The 25,000-nt window shown below is 50.1% G+C and overlaps 2 protein-coding genes across 2 annotated transcripts in view; both read left to right on the top strand.

Moving 5' to 3' along the window:
• Positions 1–3,161, top strand: part of LOC126576486 (transcription factor 25) — a 3,938-nt gene extending 777 nt beyond the window's left edge. Inside the window, exons 2-5 of the mRNA XM_050237767.1 lie at positions 1–372; positions 443–1,519; positions 1,594–1,746; positions 2,086–3,161. The exon at positions 1–372 is cut by the window's left edge and continues 86 nt beyond it. Of these exons, the coding sequence (XP_050093724.1) occupies positions 1–372; positions 443–1,519; positions 1,594–1,746; positions 2,086–2,509 (2,026 nt within the window). The 3' untranslated portion in view covers positions 2,510–3,161. The remainder of the gene's footprint in view (positions 373–442; positions 1,520–1,593; positions 1,747–2,085) is intronic.
• An 11,397-nt stretch (positions 3,162–14,558) lies between these two features.
• The window catches only part of LOC126576484 (uncharacterized), a 33,442-nt gene continuing 23,000 nt past the window's right edge, over positions 14,559–25,000 (top strand). The window contains exons 1-2 of the mRNA XM_050237764.1: positions 14,559–14,679; positions 24,472–25,000. The exon at positions 24,472–25,000 is cut by the window's right edge and continues 268 nt beyond it. Of these exons, the coding sequence (XP_050093721.1) occupies positions 14,603–14,679; positions 24,472–25,000 (606 nt within the window). The 5' untranslated portion in view covers positions 14,559–14,602. The remainder of the gene's footprint in view (positions 14,680–24,471) is intronic.

Below are 25,000 nucleotides of genomic sequence, written 5' to 3'. Positions count from 1 at the left end.
GAGCGTCCACCTGGCCGAGGCGAAGAAGCGCAAGAAGAAAAAGAAGAAGAAGACGGGCAAGTACATTTCGAGCTCGGCGCGGCGCAGCAGCGAGGACAATGCGGACATCGAGGACGACTTTACGCGCACCGTGAAGGAGGTGGACAAACTGTTTGGCCATCTGCCACCGCGTGATCCGGACCATCACCCTCATCACCATCACCACCACCACCACAGCAGAGGTGGAACCGAGGGTGGCGTCGGCACGGCCAAGCCATCGGCCGGTCTGGCCGGACTGGCCACCAAATCGTTGCTCAATGTGCAGCACAAAAACCTGAATCCCCAGTACGAGATGAAGCGCATGTTTGGCAGCAAAGTGGTCGGTGATCCGCAGTAAGTATGAGTGGGAACCGGACACACTAGTTCCACCTGTACTTAACTTCCCCATTGCTCCGTGCACCAGGAACAAACGGCGCAACGTACGAGGTGGTAGCTCTCGGTTGCTGAAATCAACGTACTTGGTAAACCCGAAGGATAATTGGCCTCCGGTGGGTAAATCGGGGATCTACATGAACCTGGTACAGGCCCCGGAAGCGAACAACGGTGGTACCGTACCATCCTGCTCGACGGCGGCCGCCACTGGTCCGAAGGCGGTGTTTGACAAAAACGTGATCTGCTTTGCGTTCGAGCACAGTCCCGCGTACCGGCAGGTGCAGCAAAAGTTTCTCGATGCCGTCGAAGGCATGGACTCGGAGGTCATCATCCACATCATCAACCAACACCCGTACCACGTGGACTCGCTGATACAGCTGAGCGAACTGTGCAAGATGTCGGAAGATCACGCGATGGCATCGGAGCTGATCGAGCGGGCACTGCTAGCGCTCGAGTCTTCCTTTCACACGATGTTCAGCCTGACGCAGGGTAACTGCCGGTTGGACTATCGGCGCCAGGAAAACCGGGCCCTCTTCATAACGCTATTCAAGCACGGTCAACACCTAGAATCGAGAGCGTGCTCGAGGACGGCACTCGAGATTGCCAAACTGATACTGTCGCTCGATCCGACCAACGATCCGCTGGCAATGATACTGATCGTCGATTACTATGCCATCCGGGCGAAACAGTACGAGTGGCTGGTGACGCTGTACGACGAATGGGAAGCTACGAACAATCTGTCCCAGCTACCCAGTATGGCCTACTCCTACGCCATGGCTCTGTTCTATCTTAACCGACCGGAAGCCGCCGATCAGGCACTGCAGTACGCGCTGCTCATGTTTCCGGGCGTGTTGCGTCCACTGATGGAGGAACTTTCTATTCAGGCGGATACACGCGTCGCCGGACACAATTACTTTGGCCCCAATGCATACCACAAGGCGACGGTGGCACTCCAGCAACTGATGTCGCTGTACGTCTGTCGCTCGAAGCTTGTGTGGCGCGATACGGATCTGTTGCCATGGCTCGAGCGAAACGTACACGTGGTGCTCGATCGGGTCGACGCGAAGGAAGAGATTGTCAGCGAGTATGCGACCAAGCGGAGTCAAAGGTAAGGCTTTCGGTTGTGTTGCGTCAACTACGCGTTACTGGGAGTACTTAGCTGGTCTTTCTCTGCTTTCGTAGATATGCCAACCCACCCAGACAGGTGCTGCGTCATATCGTGCTGTCGGATTTCAAGGAAAAGGTACCGCTCGCAGAGTTTATCAAGCTGGAACGGGATCCGGTACTGATGTACGATCCACTACCACCACTGGATGCGATCAACATCTACAGCAGGTAAGGGCAGGGCGACAGAAGAGACGATTACTGTCTATAAACGGAAGTCTCCCGTTTTTCCCCCGATAAAATGGCTCCTTTTTTCTTTGATTTACTGTAAATTTGGGAAACAAAGTCTGGTTCCAAAGTACTGCTAAGAGTTAGAAAAAATACCAATGCTACTGGGATGTATTTGGTTTGTGTGTGAAAAAGTAAGAATACAGGCGAAGCAATCACAGCTTGCTGTGTCTCAGTGTTACATGAACGAGTTTCCAACCTATTCCCAAAAGGCCAGGCATTTTTTGGGCATTTTGATTAGCGACTGAATCTATAATTCCTTTGAACAATCCTCTCTTGCAGACCTACGATGCCAGCATCCGATGTGCAGCTGTCGAATCATACGCTGTACCTGTTCCTTCAGTCGCTGCTTCCCAGCTTCCGCGCTCAGCAGACAGCTCGCCCTCAACCTGCTCAACCGGCTGATGCCCCCGCAGCAGCTGCACCGGCACCGGCAGCAGCTGCCCCAGTAAACGTTGCTCCACAACCGCCCGCTGGAGAGCATGCTGCGACCGGGCCGGCTGTTGCCGAGGCTGGTACGGAAGATGCAGCCACCCAACAGGATCAGCTGGTACGACAGGAGGCCTACTCCAGCTGGATGTACTCGGTCGTCGGAGCGATGCGCGAATTCGTGTCCGGCATACGATCGCTAGAGCGCCCGAATGATGCTGACGTGGACGAGGCAGAAAGCACGGAAGAGGGGGAACCAAACGATTATCTGACGTAAACAGATTGGCAAGGCAAAACAGAGATATGGAGCCCTTTTCCATTTTCTTCCGTGGCATTACCGTCATCGTTGTCATTGTTGGTTGTTGTTGGCGCTAATGATGACGAGCTAAAGGGCGGGGGAGAAGGTTGATTTGCTCCTTTCAATTTGGATAACTAGACTCACCAGAGCGGCCGTTTGGTGTCGTTTGGAAGAGAATATGTTAGGCATAAGGCCACACACTTATAAACCTCCTACAAACGGGGTGGCGTGCATATAGCTTTTCCGTTTTCCGCTCTCAATCACATGCCACAAAGGAGGGTAAAGAAGAGAGGTAGTTCGAGTGAGTGTCTGTGTGCGTTTGCATAAGCTTAGCTTTCTAGCGGTGCATTCCCGCCATACCGCCCGGCACATTGAGTAGTTCACGTTCTCGCAGCTTCGCCAGCTCTATCCAATACGCTTCTGAGTGCTCCTAAGCCGTATGCGTATTAGTCTTATCGTTGTATTTTATAAACGTTTTTCCTTTCTGGTGTTGGAACTGAATTGTATATCCTCTAATCTCCAGGAGGAGCAGGATGTAAGTTAAATATTTTTAAAACCTACATGGAAAACGAACGCAATTATATGTAGCCAGAGCCAAGGCTTTGATCGGCACTTTGTGTAAGAGTTAAAATTTGCCTTTCTGTATGTGCACGCATCATCAGCGATCACATCATAAGCGATTTCTCCGCTGCAGTATCTGTGTTCCATATATATATATATATACATAAATATATGTCAGTGTGTGTTAACAATAGTTTTCCGTTTCCCTGGTCATAGGTAAAATATCGGCTTAGTAATCCCGGTGCAGCCGTGGCTGCTGGCAGTGAACTAAAGAACGGTTTAATATTTCTCTTTGTCGTCAATCAAGGCTACGTGAAGCGTGTACGATGAGATACATGTTTTTAACAATACACGGGCAGTTTACCAACATTTATTCTCTTCATTCGCTCCGATACATTGAAAATAAAGCAACAAAACGTAACGATTATATCTGTTATAATGGTGAGTGCAGCACCGTAAGAAAATGTGATTACTATCAACGCAAAGAGGCAGCAATGGAGAAGGGTATTTGACGATCAGGAATGTAAGCAGCAACAGGGCGTCTCGGGTGTTATAGAACATTAGAATGTTTCCTCATTCTCTAATACAACACAGTACCAATATAGAACCCATGCGATGATGAATGGTAGTGTGAAGGTGGTTTGCCAGTTTGAAATAATGTTACTCAGTGTGCAAAGCATCGTACGAGATGTCCCAGGTGCACTAAACCATTCACATCAATCGAACGTTTTTTGAAGCAAACCCTTTTATAACGTATTACAGACCCACAATCGCCAAAGCAGCATAAAGGAGAGAGAGAGAGAGCTTTGGAACAGACAAAGATAAGCCGAAGAGATGAAGAAGAACAAGAAGAAAATGAAACAATACTAAATGCTAAAGGAAGGTTTAATAAAACACCCACAAATGTATGATGCACTTAATAAGCGGTACGAAGTTTATGAAACTTAATACTCGCGCTACTATATAGCCAGCATATTGTACGGCATATGATGCAGGAGGGGTAATGGTGAGCGAAGAGAGACGAGAAAGTGGTTTGGCGAGAATGCATATGCATGTTAGTAACCTCCCTTTGAGCTGAGCGTTGAAACTGTAGTTACGGCATAATTCACCTTCCAGCAGCAGGATATCAACGTGTTAGGGGTTAGGTCACGGTAAAAAAGGGGCCCCAACGCGATGTGGCGATCACTCGCTCCAGAGACACACACCACTCCTTATTGCAACCACAATTGATATAAATGTTTAACTACTGTGTGATTTCGTGTCCGATCAGACATTCAAACAAGCAAAGCGAAATCGAGCATAATAAACTTGCATTCAGACACAAAAATATACTGCCCGGCTGCTTTCTGTAAATCGATACGTAACGCAGTATTTTTTTTAATACTCACCATGGCGCACATGGTCACGCAACACATGCTGCTTAATGCTCAATTATGCAGGTATGCCCGGAATTAAAACACGATTCGAAAATCGTGCGATGACATAATTACTGCCGTTGGCGGCAATGAACACACGGAACAGTGCACCCGAACCGACCGTCCGGTCCCACGCCAGACGGTTGATGAATGGATGGATGGATGGATGGAAAGCGAGATGAATGGTCGAACGATAATCTGTAGCTCATAATTATAGCAGAGCTCGTAGAGAAAGAGAAAGAGAGAGAGAGCGGACAGAGGTAAGCTTATTATGCTGTGTGGATGTGATTGAATGTCACCTAGCTGGTGCACCCCCAACTCCCCCACCCGGAGGTCAGCTTCGGGTGTCAGCAACATGATTAAGCCAACAGGCAGGCAGGCAGGCAAGCAAGCAAACAAACAAACAAACAAACATCCCATTAATTCGCTCACCCTTCGATGGAAGGATAATCTCTCGTATATCATTAGCCTCGTTATTGTTGCGCCGGTGTTGCACCTGGTAAAGTGTCGCGTTCAAGGTGGCCATCGATTCTTCATTGCCTCGTTTATGGTACGCGTTTGCACTGTGTGTAGATTGACCCTAGGCGAGCCCCTCCAATGCAGCAAGGAAATGGAAATGGAATTCTTGGAAGTTTTTAATTGGAAAATCGTCGGACATCACACGTGGTGGTGGTGCAATACGGGTTAGTGGTACGATGCTAGCTCATAATCGGTGGCAAAACCATGGCAGGTTGTTTAAGACCGGAGGCCATGCTAGACGATCGATTTGAAACCGGATAACCGTTCCGAGGGATAACGGTTAACGACGGGACACCGTCATCACTGAACCTCATTAAGGGACCGGGACCTTTGCTGATGAACTTTGTTGCATCGTTGCACTGTGCCACTGCGCCCTAAAGGAAGCTCTCTCACGGCCATCGATCAAGTATTGGATTAACAAATGGCGCGTAAAGTAATGAATCGATGGTTTACGTACCATTTAACGTCGCAAAACCCCTTTTTTCCACATTCAGGCCCCAGGAAGTGTGTGCCAAACAACGCACGGTACGCAGCAGATCGCGAAATTCGATTTCAGTTTTATCAATTTACATTCGGAATTAATTTCAACTTACTTTCTGTGCCCGGACCCGGCACAGGCCCGGAAGGATGTGACCCGCGGGCCCACCGGAGATTAGTATCTTCGCTTCGGTATTCCTCCAATCCACCGCACGACGCTCCAGGACGTTTTAACACAGGAACGCGGTCACACCGGTGAGGAAGCGGAGGCGTTACTGCATCCCTGTCCCTTTCCACCGTTCGCTGGTGTTGCTGTTCGGGTGCGGCGCTGAAGGAAGAAATAAAGTTCGAAAACTTCGGCTTCAGGGCGAGAGGGAAATGATGAATCATAATTGAGCACCCGGTGGGGGCGGTGTAGAGGGCGGCGGAGTGGTGAACGTGAGATTTTTTCTCGCCCAAATTAAAAGAAAAACCTCACTCTCCCCACCCGTCCCACGAGATTCTTGAGTCGCACCACCCGCCCTGGACGTGGTTTGAATTCAATTAATTTTCTATTTTAAGCACCCCTCCTGGCAGACCACCGCACCGCCGTCGGAAGTCGCGTCCCGTCCGTTCACCGACCGTGTATGCCATCCGTGCAGTCGTTAGCGTCTATCATTCCGCGCTTGCTCCTTGGTGGCATCACTGCGGCATTAACATTATTGCCACTGGCATGCTGGCGCTTGTTATTGGACGTTCGATAAGGTGCTTTGCTGATGCGACTTGGGTTTTGGGGATGATTACTGTTTGCCCCACCTACCGAAACTGAGAGAGAGAAAGAGAGAGACAGGGGCCAGCATTCATCTTCCTGCCATGCCTCGGCCCACATGGCCGTTTATGTTGCCTTATTTATGGCTCCCCCGGAAGACACTCGTTCGTGGATTTCGAATTGATTTTATGAGCTCTGGCATGTTAATTGATTTGCGAGCAACAGTGCAAACGAGGGTGATTGGGGGGTGGGGGGGGGGGGGGGGGTGAAGCGACTAGCTAGCGATAATGTATTCTACCGACGCGCTGGCCATGTTGGCGAGGTTTGGCGGAAGATCGCGAGGAGCATGCTTTTATTGCACAGTAATGTCAACCTGTTCGCGGAATGGAAGTTAATGTTTAGTGCACCAACGCATCATCGGTAATGTTACGCGCGCGATAAATGGTTAATGAATTCGTTTCCAGGATGCCATTGTTAACAATCTAGTGCCTTGTTGCTGGTGTCGAATTTAATGTTTCACATTTTAAAGCATACGCTTTTCACACTTAATTGCACGATCGTTAAGGAGGATCGTAAAAGAGGGTTGCAAAATGGAGGCATTGGCTGGTAGGTGCATTAATTCGTAGTGCAGTCGACCATTTATTCCAAGTGAATAATCATTTATTGGCTGGGGGCTGGGAATCAATTCGATTGATGTTTGAGCGCTAAAGCGTGCGCCAAAGCGCATATCAGATCTCTTTTTTTGTTATTTGGGTTTTTGAACTTTTACCAACAGTTTCTGATGGTTGGATATTCAGTGATTCAAATTATCAAGTTCAAAGCGAAACATCAACTTTTTACAAATTGAATTGCATGAGAAATTGAATCGAGAATATTCAGATCTCTGCAACATATTCTTATTAATGAACAGCCTGCTGATGAGCTTACTACTCCAGCTATTGGGGAATTCATTTTGAAGAAATTACACCGGAAAACTGTTTACATTAGTATCAGTTGAAACATATGTTGTAATTTTCTAATAACATATTCGACCGATATTCATCCAACTACCAATCACTTCCATTACCCCTCTGGTTGTTAGTAGTCTGGCTACTGCTTCGTGTCAAAGCATCTACATCATCGCGGCAACCGCGCTAGCACGAGGAGTTTTGTGAATCTCGTCGTTGTCGGAGGAAACGCAGTAAAGTATCGAAGTCCATCGCCGTGGTGATGATTGATACCGACCAACAGCGCGAGCTCCCGCCGCCACGCTGACTCACTTATCAGTTCTCACTTGCGTGAGAAGGCATTCGCGAACCGCACCTCATCCTGGCAGTCCGTGTACTACGGGGCGTGAACTGGCGTTCTCTCTCGGACACAACCGAGTTCATTGCTTCCGAAGGATTTACTACCAACCAGCAGCATTAGCAGAGAGGAAGAGCGAGAGACAGTGAGAGAGAAATAGATATAAAACTGCGCCCGAATTTCCACCAATGCTCACCAAACTCAGCCCATCTGAAGGAGGGAGCGAGTTCACGCGCTCGACTACCGAGAGTTTTCCGGAGCGTGCCCTGCCTGGCTGCCTGGGAGTGGTGCGGTCTCGGCCGTCTCGGTGCGCTGCGAACTCTCTAGTCAGCTTCTAGCGGTTCCGGTACTCGGTTTCGCGGTTACGCGCTGAGGACACGCTGCTCTGTGGCGCTGTGTCCTCCCACTGTGTGGAGTGAAGTGTTGGCCCTGGCCCATCCGCACCTTCCGCCACCCACTTCCTATTTGCAGTGCTGGTAATTTACGCGTTCGGATACGCGGTCACTTGTGAGGTCGCCGCTAGCTTCAGCAACGCCCAAGCAAAAGCAGCACCAATCCGCCGCCACACCAGATGATTGATGGGGCGAAAGTCAGTGGAGCAATCATCAGCGAAGCAGCCAGACCGTCGCCTGGCCGCCACAGTGGACAGCGCCTTTTTCAGCTTCCAAGCAAAATTCAGGAACCAGGACCTCTTCGCGAACTGAACGTAGACGGCAGCAACCGCTGCACGGGCATGGCATACTCGGATATGGACGGGTAGCTCCCTAACCACGGCCTACTAGGAGTGGAAGGTGCGTCAGGTGCAGCACCACTCGCACCACAGCACGCACTCGAGCTCGAGCTTATCATTCCCCGGGCTCACACGTTCGGTGTTGTGGAAACCCTAGAGAGTGATAAAATGGTTTTTGTCGAATTTCCACCAACCAGTAACGTACAGGTGTCGTGTTGGTGTGCGTGTCTGTGTGTGAAACAGGTGTACCGTGAGCAACGTGAAAAAGGGTGTAGCAGCACGCGTCTGAAGCAACGCCACGCATGGCTCCGTGGTCAGCGACCGCAAAAAGGCAGTGCGCTCCTGGCAGCCTCATCGCGTACCAGTGCATGCGTATGCGTGTGTAACGATTGAGGTGTGCCGGACGAACCGACGGGGTGTGGTGCGTCGCTAAAAACACGGACACGACATCGGAAACCAGCTCCTGCCAACTGTCACCACGCCGTGAAGGTCGTCGTGACTCCGAGCCCTTCCCTCCGCGTGGATGGATTCGTTTCGATTGCGAATCCATTCAGTACCATGGCGTGACACGGAAATAACCTTGCCAATTCGTGCGAAATGAGCTTTCGCTTTTTTTTTGTGTTTTCTATTTCACTGACCACCTCTCGCGGCTCTCGGCGGTGCTGCAAGACGGTGGCTTCGACTTCGACTCCAGCCGAACCGAGAACGCCGTAAATGCCAAAGGTGAACGCCACGGTTACGGTCGTAGCAGCAGTTCCCTGGTTCCGGCGTCGGCGGTCGGGCAAAAGTGGCTCCATGAAATGCTATGCTTCCTTCACGATTCGTGGGCACCGAGTGCTGCTCACACACCACATGGGAGAGTAATAGTAGTAGTAGCGCGAGTTCAGTGAGTGAGTGAGAGTGAATGGAGGCGCCAACGATGGAGGCGCCCGGTTGCGCGACGAGAGCTCAAGCTGTGTTGGTGGTTGTCTGGCGGACTTGGTGATGAATCTACCGCAAACTCCAGCACAAGCTACAGCTTCACACAAATACGCTTGAGGAGCGGAAGAGCAAGTTCGGTTTCCATCACACATGGCACCGGTAGGCCGGAGAGGAGCGAGGAAAACTCCATCAAAAAGCAGTTGATTGGCCGCTGATTGATGGCCGCTGCTGCTGGATGTGCCTTGCCCGGACTACTGGATGAACCAGTGGTTGCTCTCTGTCTCTTTTTTCTCTCTCTCTCTCTCTCTCACACACTCTCAGCGGAGTGAGCTTACGATGATCCTCCGCAACCGACCGATCTCCCGAAAGGACTAAAGCCGAAGATGCGAACTGTACGATGTTCTCTCACTCAGGATTCCCGTTACCACCCACGAGTATGTGTGTGCGTGTAGACAGCTGATACATGCTGTAAAAAGGGGGGGGGGGCGGGGGAGTTTATGCTGGGACTCGCGACTGCGGCCACGGTGCTGTGCTGTTGGATTGGCTCTTTGCCTGGTTGATTATTTACTCGGCGTCTCGGGGCTTGGTGGTCGTGTAATGAGAGTTGAATGAATTTGCTCTGCTGCTCGTCCTCCTCCCTCGGCCCCTCCTTGGTTGAAATGATAAGCAAGCATCCTGCTGGCTCACTGGCGGCTGTCTCAGCGTTCCACAGCCCAAAAGGTCAAACGGGGATCTTCAACACTGCACCGGAGAGCGCTCTGTACGTGTGTACGGGAGGGATGACAACGTGACAACAGACGGAAAGGAAGCTGGGGATGCGTTTAACGGCAACATTATCACGAGATTTTGTTGTTTCCCTTTTTTTCTCTTTGCTTTGATGGTGTAGTGCCACGGCGTATCAGGATGTCTGTAGCGGTGGTTTTTTTTTGTCCAAATACCACCTGATGTCCTGGAACTGCCTCGGTACAGCTAGCATTTGGTACAGCTTTTGTTCACCGTTTAACTACTTCAGTTGGCCTTTTAAATTTGTATTGCATTGCTCAACTACATGCTTTTTACCTTCAAACAACGATTTTCCAAACAGTCCTTTTTTCTTATGATGATAGAAAATCATGTGTTGGCAAAACGGCCAAAAACTTACCGCTCAGAAATGCATTGTGTTTTCACTAAAAAGTCAACTAGTTTAAGCGATTAGCGATTGGCACACCGCCCTTGTTTGCCTATCCCGTCAATCATCCGTGCTGTTGTTGTTGACAGCATGGATCGCTCAAAGCCCAAATTACCTAATCGATCGTAGTCGCCTGGCGTCGTCCAACGTTCTCCGCCAACAATGTAGACTCCCCAATCCTTGGGTCTCCGGGCTGATTGCTTTTCGAAAAACCAACTTTCAAACCCTGAGGATGGCCAAAGAGTGAGGACACATACGGCACACATGCCAACCCTTTGCGATGTTCCCGTCAGCTGTCATGTACGGCCCCCATCCGCAGCCGTAGGGCATCCTAGCAACCATAGGAGGAGCGTAGGTAGCTGTCCAAAGCAAATAAGGGATCCTCGTGCCCGATGGAGATGCAGTCGGCACACAGTTTTCCGCCCACAACCGTAAGGGGACGGGTGTGTACCGATTGACCTACTGATTGGTTTTGCCAACTTCTCCCTCTCCTACCTGCTCTCACGGTCCCCAGTTCCCAGCCCCGTAATCGATTGGATCCAACAATTCGGGCCCGATTTGCATTTGTTTGTCTTTGTGTTCCACGGCCACTTGACGGCTTATCAACAGCTGCTCTCGGGTATCTTTTTTTTTTTTTTATCTGGTGCACTATTTGCGAAGCGCGCCAATCAGTGTCCGCACAGACGCACGCACCATACTTCCCCGGTCCAGGCATTGAAGAGCGATGGTGCTGTTTGTTTTTTCTGCATTCTTTTTTTGTTCACCACAGTTTTTGGGATATTTTTGCCATTAAAACTTGCCTACCACCAGGGGTGTGCGATCGGCAGCACATGCTGCTGCTGCTGCCAGCCGTCGTGGTCGTGATGTGCTAATTTTAGAAAGCGCGTACACTCCACTTGTTTTGCCTATTTATACGAAAACATCGGCTGGCCGGTTGGCAGAAACAATGACCGTATCGCGTGTGGTGAAGTGGAAGGATTGGCATTCGTTCTGGCCAACCGGCTGGCTCTGTGATGAGCATTGAATTGAAGCAGGCGGCGCAAGCATGAGAAGCTAGAAAGCGGAGCAGTGTGCCAGGATCCGCCCTTTGAAACTCGTGAATGAATGCAAAATAATCGCTGTTATCACGTCCTTCCCCGGTCTCTGCGGTTCTGGGATAATGGTGCCACCTATCCGATTCTACGATGCGCTGACTGGCACTGCTGTGAGCCGTCTCACGGCTGCATCGAATGACCCTGGCCATCATAATTGGATGGAGGAAAACTTTCCCACCGTGGCCGGTCATCATCATCATCAGCAGCAGCAACCACATGCTCATCGAGAATCGCGCGTCTCATGAATATGTATTACCTGCCTGTTAACGGTAATTGAATTCATTTCATTCGCCGAAAGTTTCACCCCTCACAGTGCACCACAAATGGAGCTGCTCGAAGCGAACGTCTTGCTCGTCTGCCTGCTAAGGTGCCAGCTCAGGTGGAAACCGCACAGCACATGACGTTTTCGTGTCTAACGCCGAGCCCGATCCTGCCGGTTGATGATGCATTGTGGTGATGCTGGAGAACAGAAGAAGAACAGTGGAAGCAAGCCAACGCTACGAGCTGGCTTTCAGGTGCTTGGAGCTTGGGCGTTCCCTGTTCACCACCGAAAAACCCCGTTTCTCCACATCATTATGTATGCGCTCAGGACGGAGAGGTCGTGGGGAGAGTAATCCTTTCCTTTGGGGGGTTTTTTACATTTTATACATTTGAATGGTGCCCGGAACCGATTATCTCGACCATGACTTGACGTTACGCTTCATCGCACCCGCAGCCAAATAGCAGGCTCCGTGCGGGATGGAGTGCGCGCCCTTTACTGCTTTCTATTCTCCTTCTTTTATGTTGCTACAAATCCATGCACCCCTCCATGCCATTCCCATAATGTCTAAAGGTCACACGAGGGTTCACTGGTACGGAGGGGGCGCCTGGCTACATCACACACATAGGCACAAAAGTGGAGCAGAGAAAGGGAAACAAATATGCTTCAGCAGCTGGGTTAACTACGGGCGCCTCGCCATAGGCCCGCCCGAAGCGGATGGAAAAACGTAAAACCCGTGCCCTGCCCGTGCAGAGGGGTCCGGGGGGAGTGAAGAGATGGTGTGGTTCGATGGGGTGTATTTGCGCAGAACATATTGCCATTTATTGGAACGTCTTCCTGCGTACCGACAGATGAACTTTGGGATTTATGACTTCACTTCCACCCGAGAAGCGCGAGAAGCCCCTTCGTAGGGATTATCCTTGGGATCGATGCTTTGTGGCAGCGAGAGAGAGAGAATGAGAGATGCATGAGGAGGTGGAGAAAAGCTGTATCGAAGGAATGTGCTGGTACGTGGGAAATGGCAAAATGATCTTCAGCAATGCTCCAGCCACCCAGAAAGACCCTTGTGGCCAGGGCTTCAAGTGAAAGTAGCCCGTTTCTCTCGGTGCCTGTGTGCCCGTGCGTTCGTGCCGTGTTCCTTCTTCGCTTTACACAGGAGTTTCATTGGAAGTTCTTTACACCGAGAATCCCGCAATCCGGCAACCAGATCGATGAGGATGATGAATTTTTGAGCTTCAGCTCTGGAACATTTTGGACGTTTCGTTGTCTGCGCTTGTCAAGGCTCGAGCCAATAAATGTCTCAATCATTTCAATTCACAGTCGCCCAGCCGCCAGTCTGCAGATGGTGCCACGTGTATCCGGTCGTAGTCCTCTGGAAGACCGCTCCTTTAGTAGCACGACTCGCTTCTTCGTTGAGGAAAAGAATGACTGACCGGAACAGGAACCGGAAGATAAAGGGAACCGGAAGCACAAGCATAAACAGGACTCACCGTCCCGTTACGGTCCCGGAACTCGATGTTCCCCTCCTTCCAACCATCCAGCCCACAATGAGCTGGAGCACGGACAAGATGTGCCGGAGGAAGATAAGACATTAGAAAGGGAAAAATAAATAATATCTTGCCCGCGGGAGGGTTTGCTACTACCGGAAAACCTACCCCCGGCCTTTCCCATCTACCAGTCCTCGGGGGGGGGGGGGGGGGGGGGGGAATGAGGATGAAAAACGATGCTAAAGCTCAAGTGGATCCACGACGAAGCCGCAAGCACAAGTAGCTGCGACGAATGACGACGACAATGACGATAGCACTTCATCCTATCGGGTGTGGGGCGAGGGGCTACATTCCTCCCACCGCTTTTTTTCCGAGAACCGCTCGCATCCGGAGCGTGTTGTGACGCAACCTGCAAACCGGAAGTCGTTGGCCCATTTGCAGCTCCTCTTTCAGTAGGAACTCGCCCTCCTCCCCCCCCCCCCCCCCCCAGCCAGCATACAAGAGATGGCCGATAATTGAAGCAGCGCAAGTAACCACCATCCGTACACACCGACAGAGCGGTCGAAACCGTGTCGAAAAGGGGAAGTCATCCCTGTCGATAGCATCACCATCACAGGGGTGCTTGTGCACCGGAAGCAAAGTGGCGCAAGGAAATTTTTATGACGCTCCGCATCCGATTGCACTTCGGTGACGGTGACTTTGCCTCGCAACACGGAACAGTGCGGTTTATGTTGGTGGTGCATGGTGACAATCTGAAGCGAAAGCTGTTTGCGGTTTACTTTGATCGGTTCCCTGGCAATCACAGCTTTCCTGGATGCGGTGGTGTTTGTAAGGGCACGCGAATAATTTCTCTTCTTCGATCTAGTACGTCTAGGGCATCAAAAAACTAGTGAGTGAGTGCGCAGTCTGCAGTCGAGTGAACAAACCGAATCTAGTGAATTCTTTCAAACCATCTCAAGGATTAACTTGTACAGTGTTCCGCGTGAGAAGCACTCAATCTCGCTCCCCGATAAGGTAACATGGTGCCACAGAAAAGCGATGCTCTGCCCGTTTGCTTTCGATAGTGGAAACTATGCACCAAAAGCCGAAAGATGAAGGCACGGAACCGAATTAAGTGTTGAACGTGGAAACAGCCAGGTGTGCCGGAGTGAGCTGACCGAAGGGAAAGCCATTCGATCGCGGATCGCGTTCCGTGTGTTCCGCAATTCAATTCTCCATTTGCTGCGGCCGTGACCGTCAAGTCAGCTTGTGTTTGTTAGTGTAAAGAAGGTTCTAGTGAAGGTTTTTGTATCCGGTGTAGACGTGGCAGTACGAGCAGCAGCAACAGCAGCAGTAGCAGCAGCAGCAAAGACACACGAGAGCTCCGAGCGCGTAGCGCTGCTCTCGGACGAGCAGCTAATCCGGGGATTATGGCCGATCTGCAGGCAACCGTCGAGTTCGCGGTCGAGTTGCACAAGTTCTACAATGTGGATCTGTTTCAACGCGGGTAAGTTGAACCTCCACCAGTCTCCACCCTTACCCTCCCTCCCTCCCTCCGGGGCATCCCTGCCGTTTTATTTGTTTTCCCTTCTACCGTAACCGTCGTGACGTAGTTTGTTGGCGAGAACGATGGGGACGACGGAGCACTAAGCCGCGCGCTTGACAATATTTATGTGTGTCTTCAAGCCGTTATGTGCCACCTCGCCCCACCTCGCTAGCTCCATTTTCTATGTTTTCGAGCCCAAAAACGAGGGTAAGGATAGTATCGGCAACTCATCGCGCTCGTATCTCAATGCAATGTGTTGACTGTCCTTGGGTAAATGATTCGTGGGAATGATTAATTTGCGATCTGCTGCTTGCGTCGCTTCATTTCGTGCTTTCTTTGGTTCCTCGAGCCGGGTGTGAGTAGGATGATAAGAATGATTGTTTTTGGGGATTTCAAGTTATGTAAAAGCACTCGCTACGGTCCATTTTGGTGCCATCAAGTGATAAGAGTATCAGCATCTAAAGGATTCCGACTTCTTTCGTGAGCAGCAATTCAATTTCCCTTCGATGAGTCATTCGATTTAACTACCACTTTCAACTCAAGAACCCAATTTGCCGTTCTACCTCATATAGCAGGTACCTCGGCGTCCTCGTAGCCGCTCTCATCGTCATCGACTAATAGGCTTGATGACATTTTCTCCCCCTTTTTCCCCACAAGCACACTACTGCTGCCAGCATCGAAAGATAAGGGGGAAGGGTGTACGGTCAATCGATCGCTGCCGGTGCCCGATCGGTGCTATATCTAATTACAATTAGATTGCCTCCTTCAAACCCATTACATGTGTACAGGCCGCGTCACTACCACACGCACCGCACGCTGTACGCTGTACGGTACTTTCGTTCGAAATTTAACGAAGCGGATGCATAATGGATTGGCCGGGTGCTAGCAGCCTGGGCATGATGGCGAAGCAGAGGGCCATTAGACGATGGCCATGGCGGTGCTGGTGTGCGATGAGCGAAAGCGTGAGAGAGTAATTCAATCGCTGGCATCGTGAGGGTGCTCTACCTGGTGCTACGGGCGGTACCCAGGACCGTTAGCGCTGTAAAGCGCAGTCAAGATCGCGAGACTTGTGATTGGATGTTTGCTGCTACATACAGACACACAAGGACTGCTGCTTACGGTGTACTTCAATGTCATGGGAGAGACTTCCTCAGATTAGCACTTTTTCGTGTTTCTTCCTGGCGACGGTTCGTTTCGCGGAAATCGTGAGTCAACAAGTTGTGTGGACTTCCGGCTAATGGAAATGTTTACACAAAATGTTTTCTCTAACTTTTTGCGTGCTTCACTTCCACTACACCAAGGCACACAGCAATACGTAACTAACATGGTCATGCTGGTTCTCTGTTTGTTCGTTCCCTGCTGGTAGTGAGCCAGTGCGCCAGATCTAGCGTGATAGCTCGCCATCAAAAAGCTCGAGCACACACTTTTGCATGCCATGCATGTACAGGGAACGAAGAGAAACTTTTCCCTGTGTTTTTTTTGTTTTTTTCCCTCCGTATAGGCCACACGCGCCCAGTATCGAAATATGTCAATTTTCCGGCAACCATTTTCCGGAGCCATCGAACCGGAATCGTTGGCAGTTGCAGCACGACACGAGACGGGAGGGTTGTACGCTTGATCACACTCGCACGCCGTAGTGCGCGTTCTAAGCGCGCACCCCTATAGCACTCGGATGTGGATGAGGAGCGTGGTTTCCGGGTTCTGTGGTCCACCATGCCATAGAGCACGGATTTGGTGAAAACGATTTTCCACCAATTTCGTCCATCGCGCGACCGAGCAGCAGCAGAAACTTTCATGGTGCTTTTTAAGGCGATGCCGAACGGGGTGAAAAAGGATGGCCCAAGTAATGGGAGCGGAGGAAGCCACACCGCGACGGTTTGTCTGTCTTATTGGTGTTAGCGTACTCCGCTCCACGGCTTCAATTGAAATGTTCTGGCAGGTTGCTGGCTCGCCAAATTGTTCCACGTTGTTCGTGGCAAACATACATGGGTTCCGAATGGCGAAAGGGCTGTGATGTACGTTGTAGAACTTCCTGGAGAACGCAGCCACTAGCAAGACAGCACCCAGACAGCAAGGTGCCGTTTGTAATACGAGGTAACGCGCAGCAATGTTGTGCTGCTGCTGCTGCTGCTTTCCCGCTCGTAGAGCAACTTTCGTTCATTAAACTTTATCTGTTTGCATTGAAATGTAATCCGACAGAGTGATAATCTGATAATGGAGAAGATACGCTCTTGTCGCTCGATTATAATGATCCATTATTGGAAAGATGGGGCAGTGGGTGTTTGAGAGGGAATTTAATTATTTTCCAATCGCTACTCCCTGGGTGTCGGGGAGTGTCAGTGAAGTGGATATAGATTAAATGATGGCTAATCGTTCACTGTTTGAGAAGAGATAGTTTTTAATAGCCACATTTGCTTAGGCAATGGCCTAGAATGAAGGTCTACTCTTTTTCTCTGTGGCCAATCCGAACCAAAGAACAGTTTGCTGGTAATGTTTCTTTTAAGTCAATATGGTGTTAGTACGGGATTGATAGGACGCATTGAATATTTTATAGGTAGAGAACGGCTAATCGCATGCTGGTGAAAGTGATTGCTATGGACAGCTACACCATTCTGCCATCACATCAAGCAGCATTCGAATTTTGCGTTCGAAGTATTTGTCGGCTTTTGTGGCAAATCCAATTTTCTGAACTGAAGCGAACTGTTGCTCAATCAGACATCGTACCTTCGATCGGCGAAGGAAATGGCATTTCGGAAGTGTAATGTCACGATAGATTTCTATATACACTTTTTTATGCTCTTTCGAAAGCCGAAAGTTTGAAAATGGAATGGCATCTTCCCATTGCTAGTAACAGTCTAGAGTAGACATTTTGCATTCCGTTTTTTTTTGAATAATTCAAACAGTGTGATTCGTTCCAGCGATTGTTAACTGGTTCAGTCGCATCGTATTAGTGAGAACCTATTGAAATTTAAATTCCCTAGAGTTTAGGATAAGTTCCATCCTATCGCATCTCCATTGCTAAACACTCATTGTCTATAGGCATCAATATCAGTAAGCAGAGGTTGAAGTCGCTTTTGGCGAACGCTTTTAACGTTTTGATGTTTTGCTATTGAAATGTATTGCTATGCTTCACAATCTGCTGACAAAGCATGATCTAAACGAGGTTTCTAACTCACGGAACCCAGCAAAGGGGATTTGTAATTTGCTCCGGAACTTTGTCGGTTCCGAAAAAACGAACATCATGGAGCTTATTTTCTTTTGTGGGTTCTGGTGCTTGCTTTAAGACGAACTTTAAGCGGATGTCCCAGGAAGTCAGCGAGAATGGAAAAAAGGGTTTTCTTTCATATAGCAGCAGCAGCAGCAACAGCAGCAAAACCAATGGAAGCTCTGAAAAAGAAAGAGAGATAGGGAGAGAGAGAGAGAGAGAGAGAGAGAGAGAGAGAGAGAGAGAGAGAGACATAGAGAACAGAGAAGAGAACGAAAGGGGGAAGAAAAGCCGAAGGAAAACAATATTCCACCCTGATGTCCCAATTACCAGCTCATGCGTTCGGCAAACCCGGGCTCATTTAAAGTTAATGCAAAGTCACGCTTCGTCTTCGCTGCCGTCGCCGCCGCAGAAAGGCTCCACACCGTCGGCTGAATAGGAAAAAACGGGGAGAAAAGAAAGGGTTGGAGGAAGGGGTAAGCTACATTTTTCATTCCGGCGCACGGCCGGTCCCCTCTTCCAATTTCCCCACCATTCGGTTCAATCCAACGGCGGGTTCATGCCTTGTCAAAGCGTCGCAAAGAGAGCGAAGACGATGCGACGATACCTTTGCCACGACCAGTTCAGCGAAGGTACGGTGTACGATGGAAAATCTACCGAGGACCGGAGAATTCGGACACATCCTCGGTAAGACTGTATCACGCAGTCTCGCATACCTTCCAGAAAAAAACACCGTGTGCTGCCAGCTTCTGCTTCACGCGGAGTGCCACGAAGTCCTTTAAAGTGAATTACCCTCAACATCCAGCCAGACGGTTGGACGGAGGTAGGGAGAAGGGCAGGGTGGGTGTGTACTCCTTTTGCGACTAACGAGATGATGTCGGCTAAAAGGCCGATGAGATGAATGTTACAAAACACCAACCAACCTCACACTCCATGACATCTTGCTCCGGGACGGGTTAGAGAGGCCTTTTCTCGGAAAGGTGAGTTGCATGTTTCGTTCCTCCGCTTCCATCCCACCGGACACCGGAGACTCGAGCGCCACAGTGTTGGCCTTCAGGGTCTGCGTTTTGTTACGGTGCCCGCTGCTGCTGCTACTGCTGCTGCTGCTGCCACCACCATCTTGCCAATGCTGTAGCCGGCGTAAAATGAAGCCGCCACACAGCAAGGGGAGGTCCTGAGGTCGAGAATTCATGTCGTCGAGATTGGGCGGATCCCGGGGCCTCGGGTTTTTTGGTGCCTGATCCTTTTGTGCTGCCGTTGCTGTTGTTGTCGCAGAATAAGAAATCAGGACACGGAGGGGGAGCCGTGAAAGATGCAAAGGCTTGGCGGTGCGAAGATGGTGATGAGATGGGTTCGGGATCCAGTTCGAGAAGGATCTTGGGAGACCAGGGTGTAACCATTGGTAGGGAGGGAGAGGTCCCATTTATGTTTCATATTTGAACCATTGTATAGTGAGCTGCCGCGAGGCTGCTCCCGTGAGTCCGGGCAAGTCGCCAAAAGCTTTCTTCTTGAATGCCAAAGAATAGTGTTGCCAGTGGAACATCATCATCATCATCCTCCTGGTCGTCATCGCCAGTGGACTTCTTGGCAAAAGCGTAAAGGGAAGGCGAACAATAGCTCACGCATCGTTACACAGTATCGTGTGCACCAACACAGCTGCAACCCGTTATGCTGCCGGTTCCAGCAGCAGTTCCAGTGAAACTCATCGGAACTACTGTGCGCTCTTGGTGATTCCGAAGCATATCGCGCGGTACAGCGCGGATCTGCTGCCTTGTGTGTAGCTAGATGCCGCATTAACACATTCCGTTAATGAAGCCGCTACAAACACACGCTTACAGGGTACGCGGTACGGACAAGAACCGTGTCAGCGTCAGTCATCTGCGGCTCCATTCTGACGCCATTGTGTCATTCTCGTGTACCACCATTCCATTGTGCATTAAACACCCATACTGCATTACCGAAGGATACCGACGTGTCGTACACAATTCTGTGCCAATAACTCAAAATGTGTGTCACTAGAGACGTGTGCAGGGCTACGTTTTTACTCGCTTTATTCATCTTTCCATCAACAAAGCGTACGACTGCGCACGAAGTTGTGTCTATTGTGTCTCATCTCGCAGAACCAATCCAATCCAATCGACGCTTCACGCGCTGTGTGTTTGGATACTCTACTCGCTGATGCGTGTCACGGACACCAGAACCTTGGCACTCGTTTGGACAGGTACTTAACAGAAAATATAAAGAAAATGCTAAAACACAGGCCACTGTCTCCTGTCTTGCGCCAAAAATAGCCATTTCCCACTTGCGCCTGCGGTTCATTGTAGTTGATTTAATGCGCGGTGTAAAGGCGGTTGTTACATTCTTCAAAGACGAGGGGGACCGTACGCAGGTGACCTGCCCTTGATTGCGAGTCATGTGATTGCGATTGCGTGATGGCCCGCGCGTACAAACCCTTAAAATGCGGTCAACGTCTTTTCGTGGACGGAGCGGAGCAGCTTGCTTGCTCGGTTGATGCAGGTCAGTGTTCAGCAGTGTTCAGCCGCGCGTGTGTCTGTTTGTGGGTGTTTGTTGCGTATTAGTGGGACATTAATTTTCACCCCCTCCCCCCTTTCCCAACTTCCCCTCACATCCTTGGTTTCCTCAAGAAACCAAGTGACGAAAGTAAGAAACCAGGGACGGCACTTAACTGTTCGCGCCGTTGGTTGGAGGTGCCGGGTCGGTGGAAGTCAAATTTACGAGCTTACCCCACCGGCTGGCATCCCCATCATCTGCTAGTAGGTGGCCTCCTGGATTGGCATCACCCCTCGTCTGTCTGGCACAAGCAACAGTTGTGGTGGTGTTGGTCGTTCGGTTCGGTTAGGAAGTCAAATTCAAATTTTATGCCCTCGGTCGGCTCGGAGAGAATGGAACGGCCACTTGCAGCATGATTGGCCGGTGGCACGATACCACGGAACAACTCAGTAAACATCGCAGGTGTGTACGGTGCGGGCCCCGGGAGTGTAGGTTCGCTGATGGTTCCGCTGTTTGATGGTCCACCGTGTTAGCACCGTGGCGGGCGGGTATTTACATTTTCCAGTGCCAGGAAGATGAGAACGATGCTGGCCCGTGCACGACTATTGACGGAGTAAACAGTAAAACGGGGCGCTATTCCGTTATTGGAATAGTTGAAGTGCCCGCCTCAGTTGCCTCAGTGGCGCTTCAGGTGTGTAGTAGTTGATGTTGGACTTGATGACTGTGGCTTATTGGCAGTGGTTGTATAACTTGTGAGCGTCCTACCACCATTCTGCATCATTTAGGAATGACTTATAGGGAGCTCTCTTTCTCTTCCTGGAACCATTTTCAAAAACACTGCAAACAACACTCCGTTCCTCAAGTTTTAGTTGACTCCAGATGCTCCAGAGACAAGTCAGTACTTTCCGGAAGCTCCCACATCTTTACGCTGCTTCGATTTGGCTCCATAAAAGCGGATCAACGGTTTGGTTGCGGTGTGAGTTTGGTGGCTACATTTCATCCACATGGTGGCTGTGGTGGAGCAGGAGCAGGAAATGAGGTTCTTGGTTTCCGCCTCATTTTCCAGCCGTCCTTGTGTCGTCCGATTCAGCGGCAGCAACACTAGCAGCAGCAGCAGCGTGGAATTTGGGCGAAAAGGCGGTGGGATTACGAATGAAAAATCCGTCTCATTTTGTGACAATTGCCGCCCACTGGCACGTTCCAGTTTTCTGGAACGGTTTCAGTGGGAAGGGAGGAAGGATCGTACCGATAGACACGATGAAAGCTTGACAAGGCATAGCCCCGGCCATCCCCAACAGAGAAATGGCCAGTGACGCCCAACCAGAAATGGCGTTTAAATCCAGACGATCTTTGCTTGCTCCTCTTCGTATGCCCGCTCTGTCTCTCTCTCTCTCTCTTTCTCCCTCTTACTCAACCACCGCTTATCGCCCATCTTTTTATCACTTTATGGGTCTGCTGGTGGAAGCCAGCGAACGTCGTCGTGGTCGTCGTCGTCGTCTTCATGGCGCTTCTTTCCAAAAGTTCATTTCGCGGTCTTTTTTGCCCGGTGGAGCATTCTCCGGAGGTTGCATCAGCTTCGTTGGAAGGAGTAAATGTGATGTGAAGTAGTGGGAGCGGGGTGGGCTGGATTTTGGGCTAAAAGTGACAAACTCGTAGCAGCGCCAGCAGCAGCAGCAGCAGCAGCAGCATTAGATGCACAACGGTGGAAGGAGGAGTCACAGCCGACAATCAATTGGACAAAACGCTTGGACACTTGGAACGTCAGGCAAACGGAACGGGATTGTCGTTGCGGTAGGATGAAGGATGACACTTTTTCGAGTGCCAGAGTGGAGGGAAAGGGGATTGTCTTGACATTTAGACACTTTGGTTAGTTTGGTCGCTTCTGTAAATTTGTTTCTTTGGTCTATTTGGTGGGTGTATCAATGTCTATTGGAATTTCGAAGAAGGACTTTGGCACTCGTCGAACATGATGCTTCAAGCTCAAGTAACTCAATTACTATCCCTAGCTGATGGTGGGATTTCAGGCTTTCGTGTATCTTTAGAACTCCAGGGTAGTTTCCTGGACACATGGGCACATGAGCACGAAGAAAATTGTTAGGTCATACCGCCGTAGTTTAAAATATCTAACAGTTCGCGAGCCATTTCACCAGATAATTTGAAGGTGCATCGCTTTATTAAATTTTATTTTTCGAACCAAAGCCAGAAACGTAAAGGCAATTCCAAAACTGGTCGTCGCGCCGTGAACACGAAATGATGTAATTCTGTTGCCAAAACCCCCGTGATGGAGGCGCCAGGTAACCTGTAATTTTCAGGGGTTTTTACTGAAATTTAAACTGTTAAATAACCCACAGATCTTAAACTTCTCTGTGTGGTGAATGTTGAATTATTGAAAACGTATTTCTTCATTAATTTTTCCAACACTGTAGTCATTCCAGATATATTATCAATCTCCAATTCCAACATATGCATAGAATAAAATCGCATAGAACATACAAATAATGACCATTCTTGGAAGGACATTAAGGCATCCATTCATCTATCTAATTCAATTACCGCGCAGAGCAGACAAAGTGTCTCCAAATGGAAAGCAGTACTATTGCCTTACAAATCCTAAATTTAGACATGTTCATGCTCATCGTAGTTCTTAGGGCCAATACTCAAATTATTTTATCCCAAAAGGGCCACTACTAGGATGCGTCCAAATGAGGGTTACGATGGAGAACATTACGGCTTTTTTTTAAACAAAAAGAAAATCCCACAATTTCGTAACCCAAGGCCCCGAAATTTCAGTTATCTTCGAATAGAACGCACCTTCTACCTAATCGTTGTTGTTCTCTTTTTCCCCAAACGAAATGGTTTTGATTTTCTAAACGACAATCTCGATCCGTAATTTGTATTGGAAATGGGTTGGAAATGATAAAATCGATTTTCGAACTGTTTCAGCCGCTTGGTCACCGCAGCTGTGGCTTCGGATCACCAGTAAGGGGGGCCCCAATAGCGCTCACGCTGGCTGGCATAGCGATGGACACATTTCACGCCCGGTTTTTCCACGTGACCCACTGCACCTATGGCCGAGGACCTAGACGAGCATACCCGGGTACCTCGGGAGAGCATAAGAGGACATAAACTTTGGTTGGAAAACCCCAAAAACAATGCCAGCCGCCCCTCCCCCCCCGGTGCGCTCTGGATGTGACAGTTTGAGTTTAGCCACTAGTGCTGCTGCTATCCACGGACCATAATCCATTGGCCGATCCATCCACACTAATCCCCCAAAGAAGCGGGAGAAGCACCTACGAGCCTCTGTGGACTGGTGCAAAACGAGGTCATAAAACCATTACCGACGATGGAGTGAAGGAGGTTGAATCCGGCATGAATAGCTGAAGCAGTGGGATGCAATCTATGCAGCTCCACTTGAGACAAGAGGGAGCTAGCCTCCTCTTCCTCAGTTCCTTCCCCCGTTCGCCTACCGGTGCATATCGATATCAACGACCACGATTGCCATAAACATGCTCCACAGCACACACCGCATCCCTCTCCGCACAGCGCTGATGGCATGATGGTCCCTCCGAGAGTGCTGACCACTAGTGCCGTGCTAATCGATCGGACAATCAGCACAAATCGATGCCTTTCCTTTCCTCCTCCGCTTTGCGATCGGACGGACGGTTTTAATGGCTGCTGACTAGGGCTTGGATGGATGCATCCGAGGATTGAATCCGAGGCCATAACAGGCCATCCTGAAATTGAAATCGATAAGTGTCCCGTCGTGTCCCCTGCTGCAGCTACTTCTTCGTCTCGGTAGAGCGTTGTGCTCGATCGTACTTCCAGTTCTCACGAAGGATTGTTTTCTTATTTCTTTAAATATTTCTCGGGGAAATTTGAAATCTTGAAAACACTCTGTGCTGGCACTACATTGTTGCCACCCTGTATTATGCGACGCAAACTCTCTCTCTCTCTCTTCTCTTCTCACCCTCTCATTTTCCTCGTGGCATAACTAGTCTAATCTTTCCTGTTTTTCCCGTCTCCCCACTTCTCCGTAGGTTATACCAAGTGCGATGCTCACTGCGCGTATCACCGAGACTTCCGGTGCAGGTGGAAACGTGCCTACCGGATGCGGCCACCACCGGCATACCGTCGGTACAGTCGGTGCTCAACAGTGCGAATGGCAACAACAACAACAACAACAACAACAGTAGTGCCGGGACCGCTAGCAGCGCCGGTGCGACGAATGGTGGCAGTGGCAGCGTCGGCTCCAGTGTGGCCACCACCATTACCAGTGGCAACGGAACCGGAACAGGGGCGAGCGGTCGAGAGTCACTGCCGAGCATAGGCAGCGGTGGTACTGGGACCTCGATCGGGAGTACCAGCGGTGGTGGTGGTGCGGTTGGTTGCATTTCCGGTACGACGAGCAGCAGCACCAACGGGCATGGAGCACCGTCGAGTGCTGGCTCGAGCCAGACGGCGGGCAGTAGACCGGCGGCGGATGTGGGTTCGTCTTCGGCCGGAAATGTCCTGAGTGGATCGTCACTGTCATCGATGCCGAGCAGCGCCAACACACCGAACTCGCTG

The sequence above is a fragment of the Anopheles aquasalis genome, chromosome 3 (assembly GCF_943734665.1).
Source record: "Anopheles aquasalis chromosome 3, idAnoAquaMG_Q_19, whole genome shotgun sequence".
Lineage (NCBI taxonomy): Eukaryota > Metazoa > Arthropoda > Insecta > Diptera > Culicidae > Anopheles > Anopheles aquasalis.
Note: the sequence above shows the minus strand (reverse complement) of the source record. Positions and strands in the feature narration are given on the sequence as shown.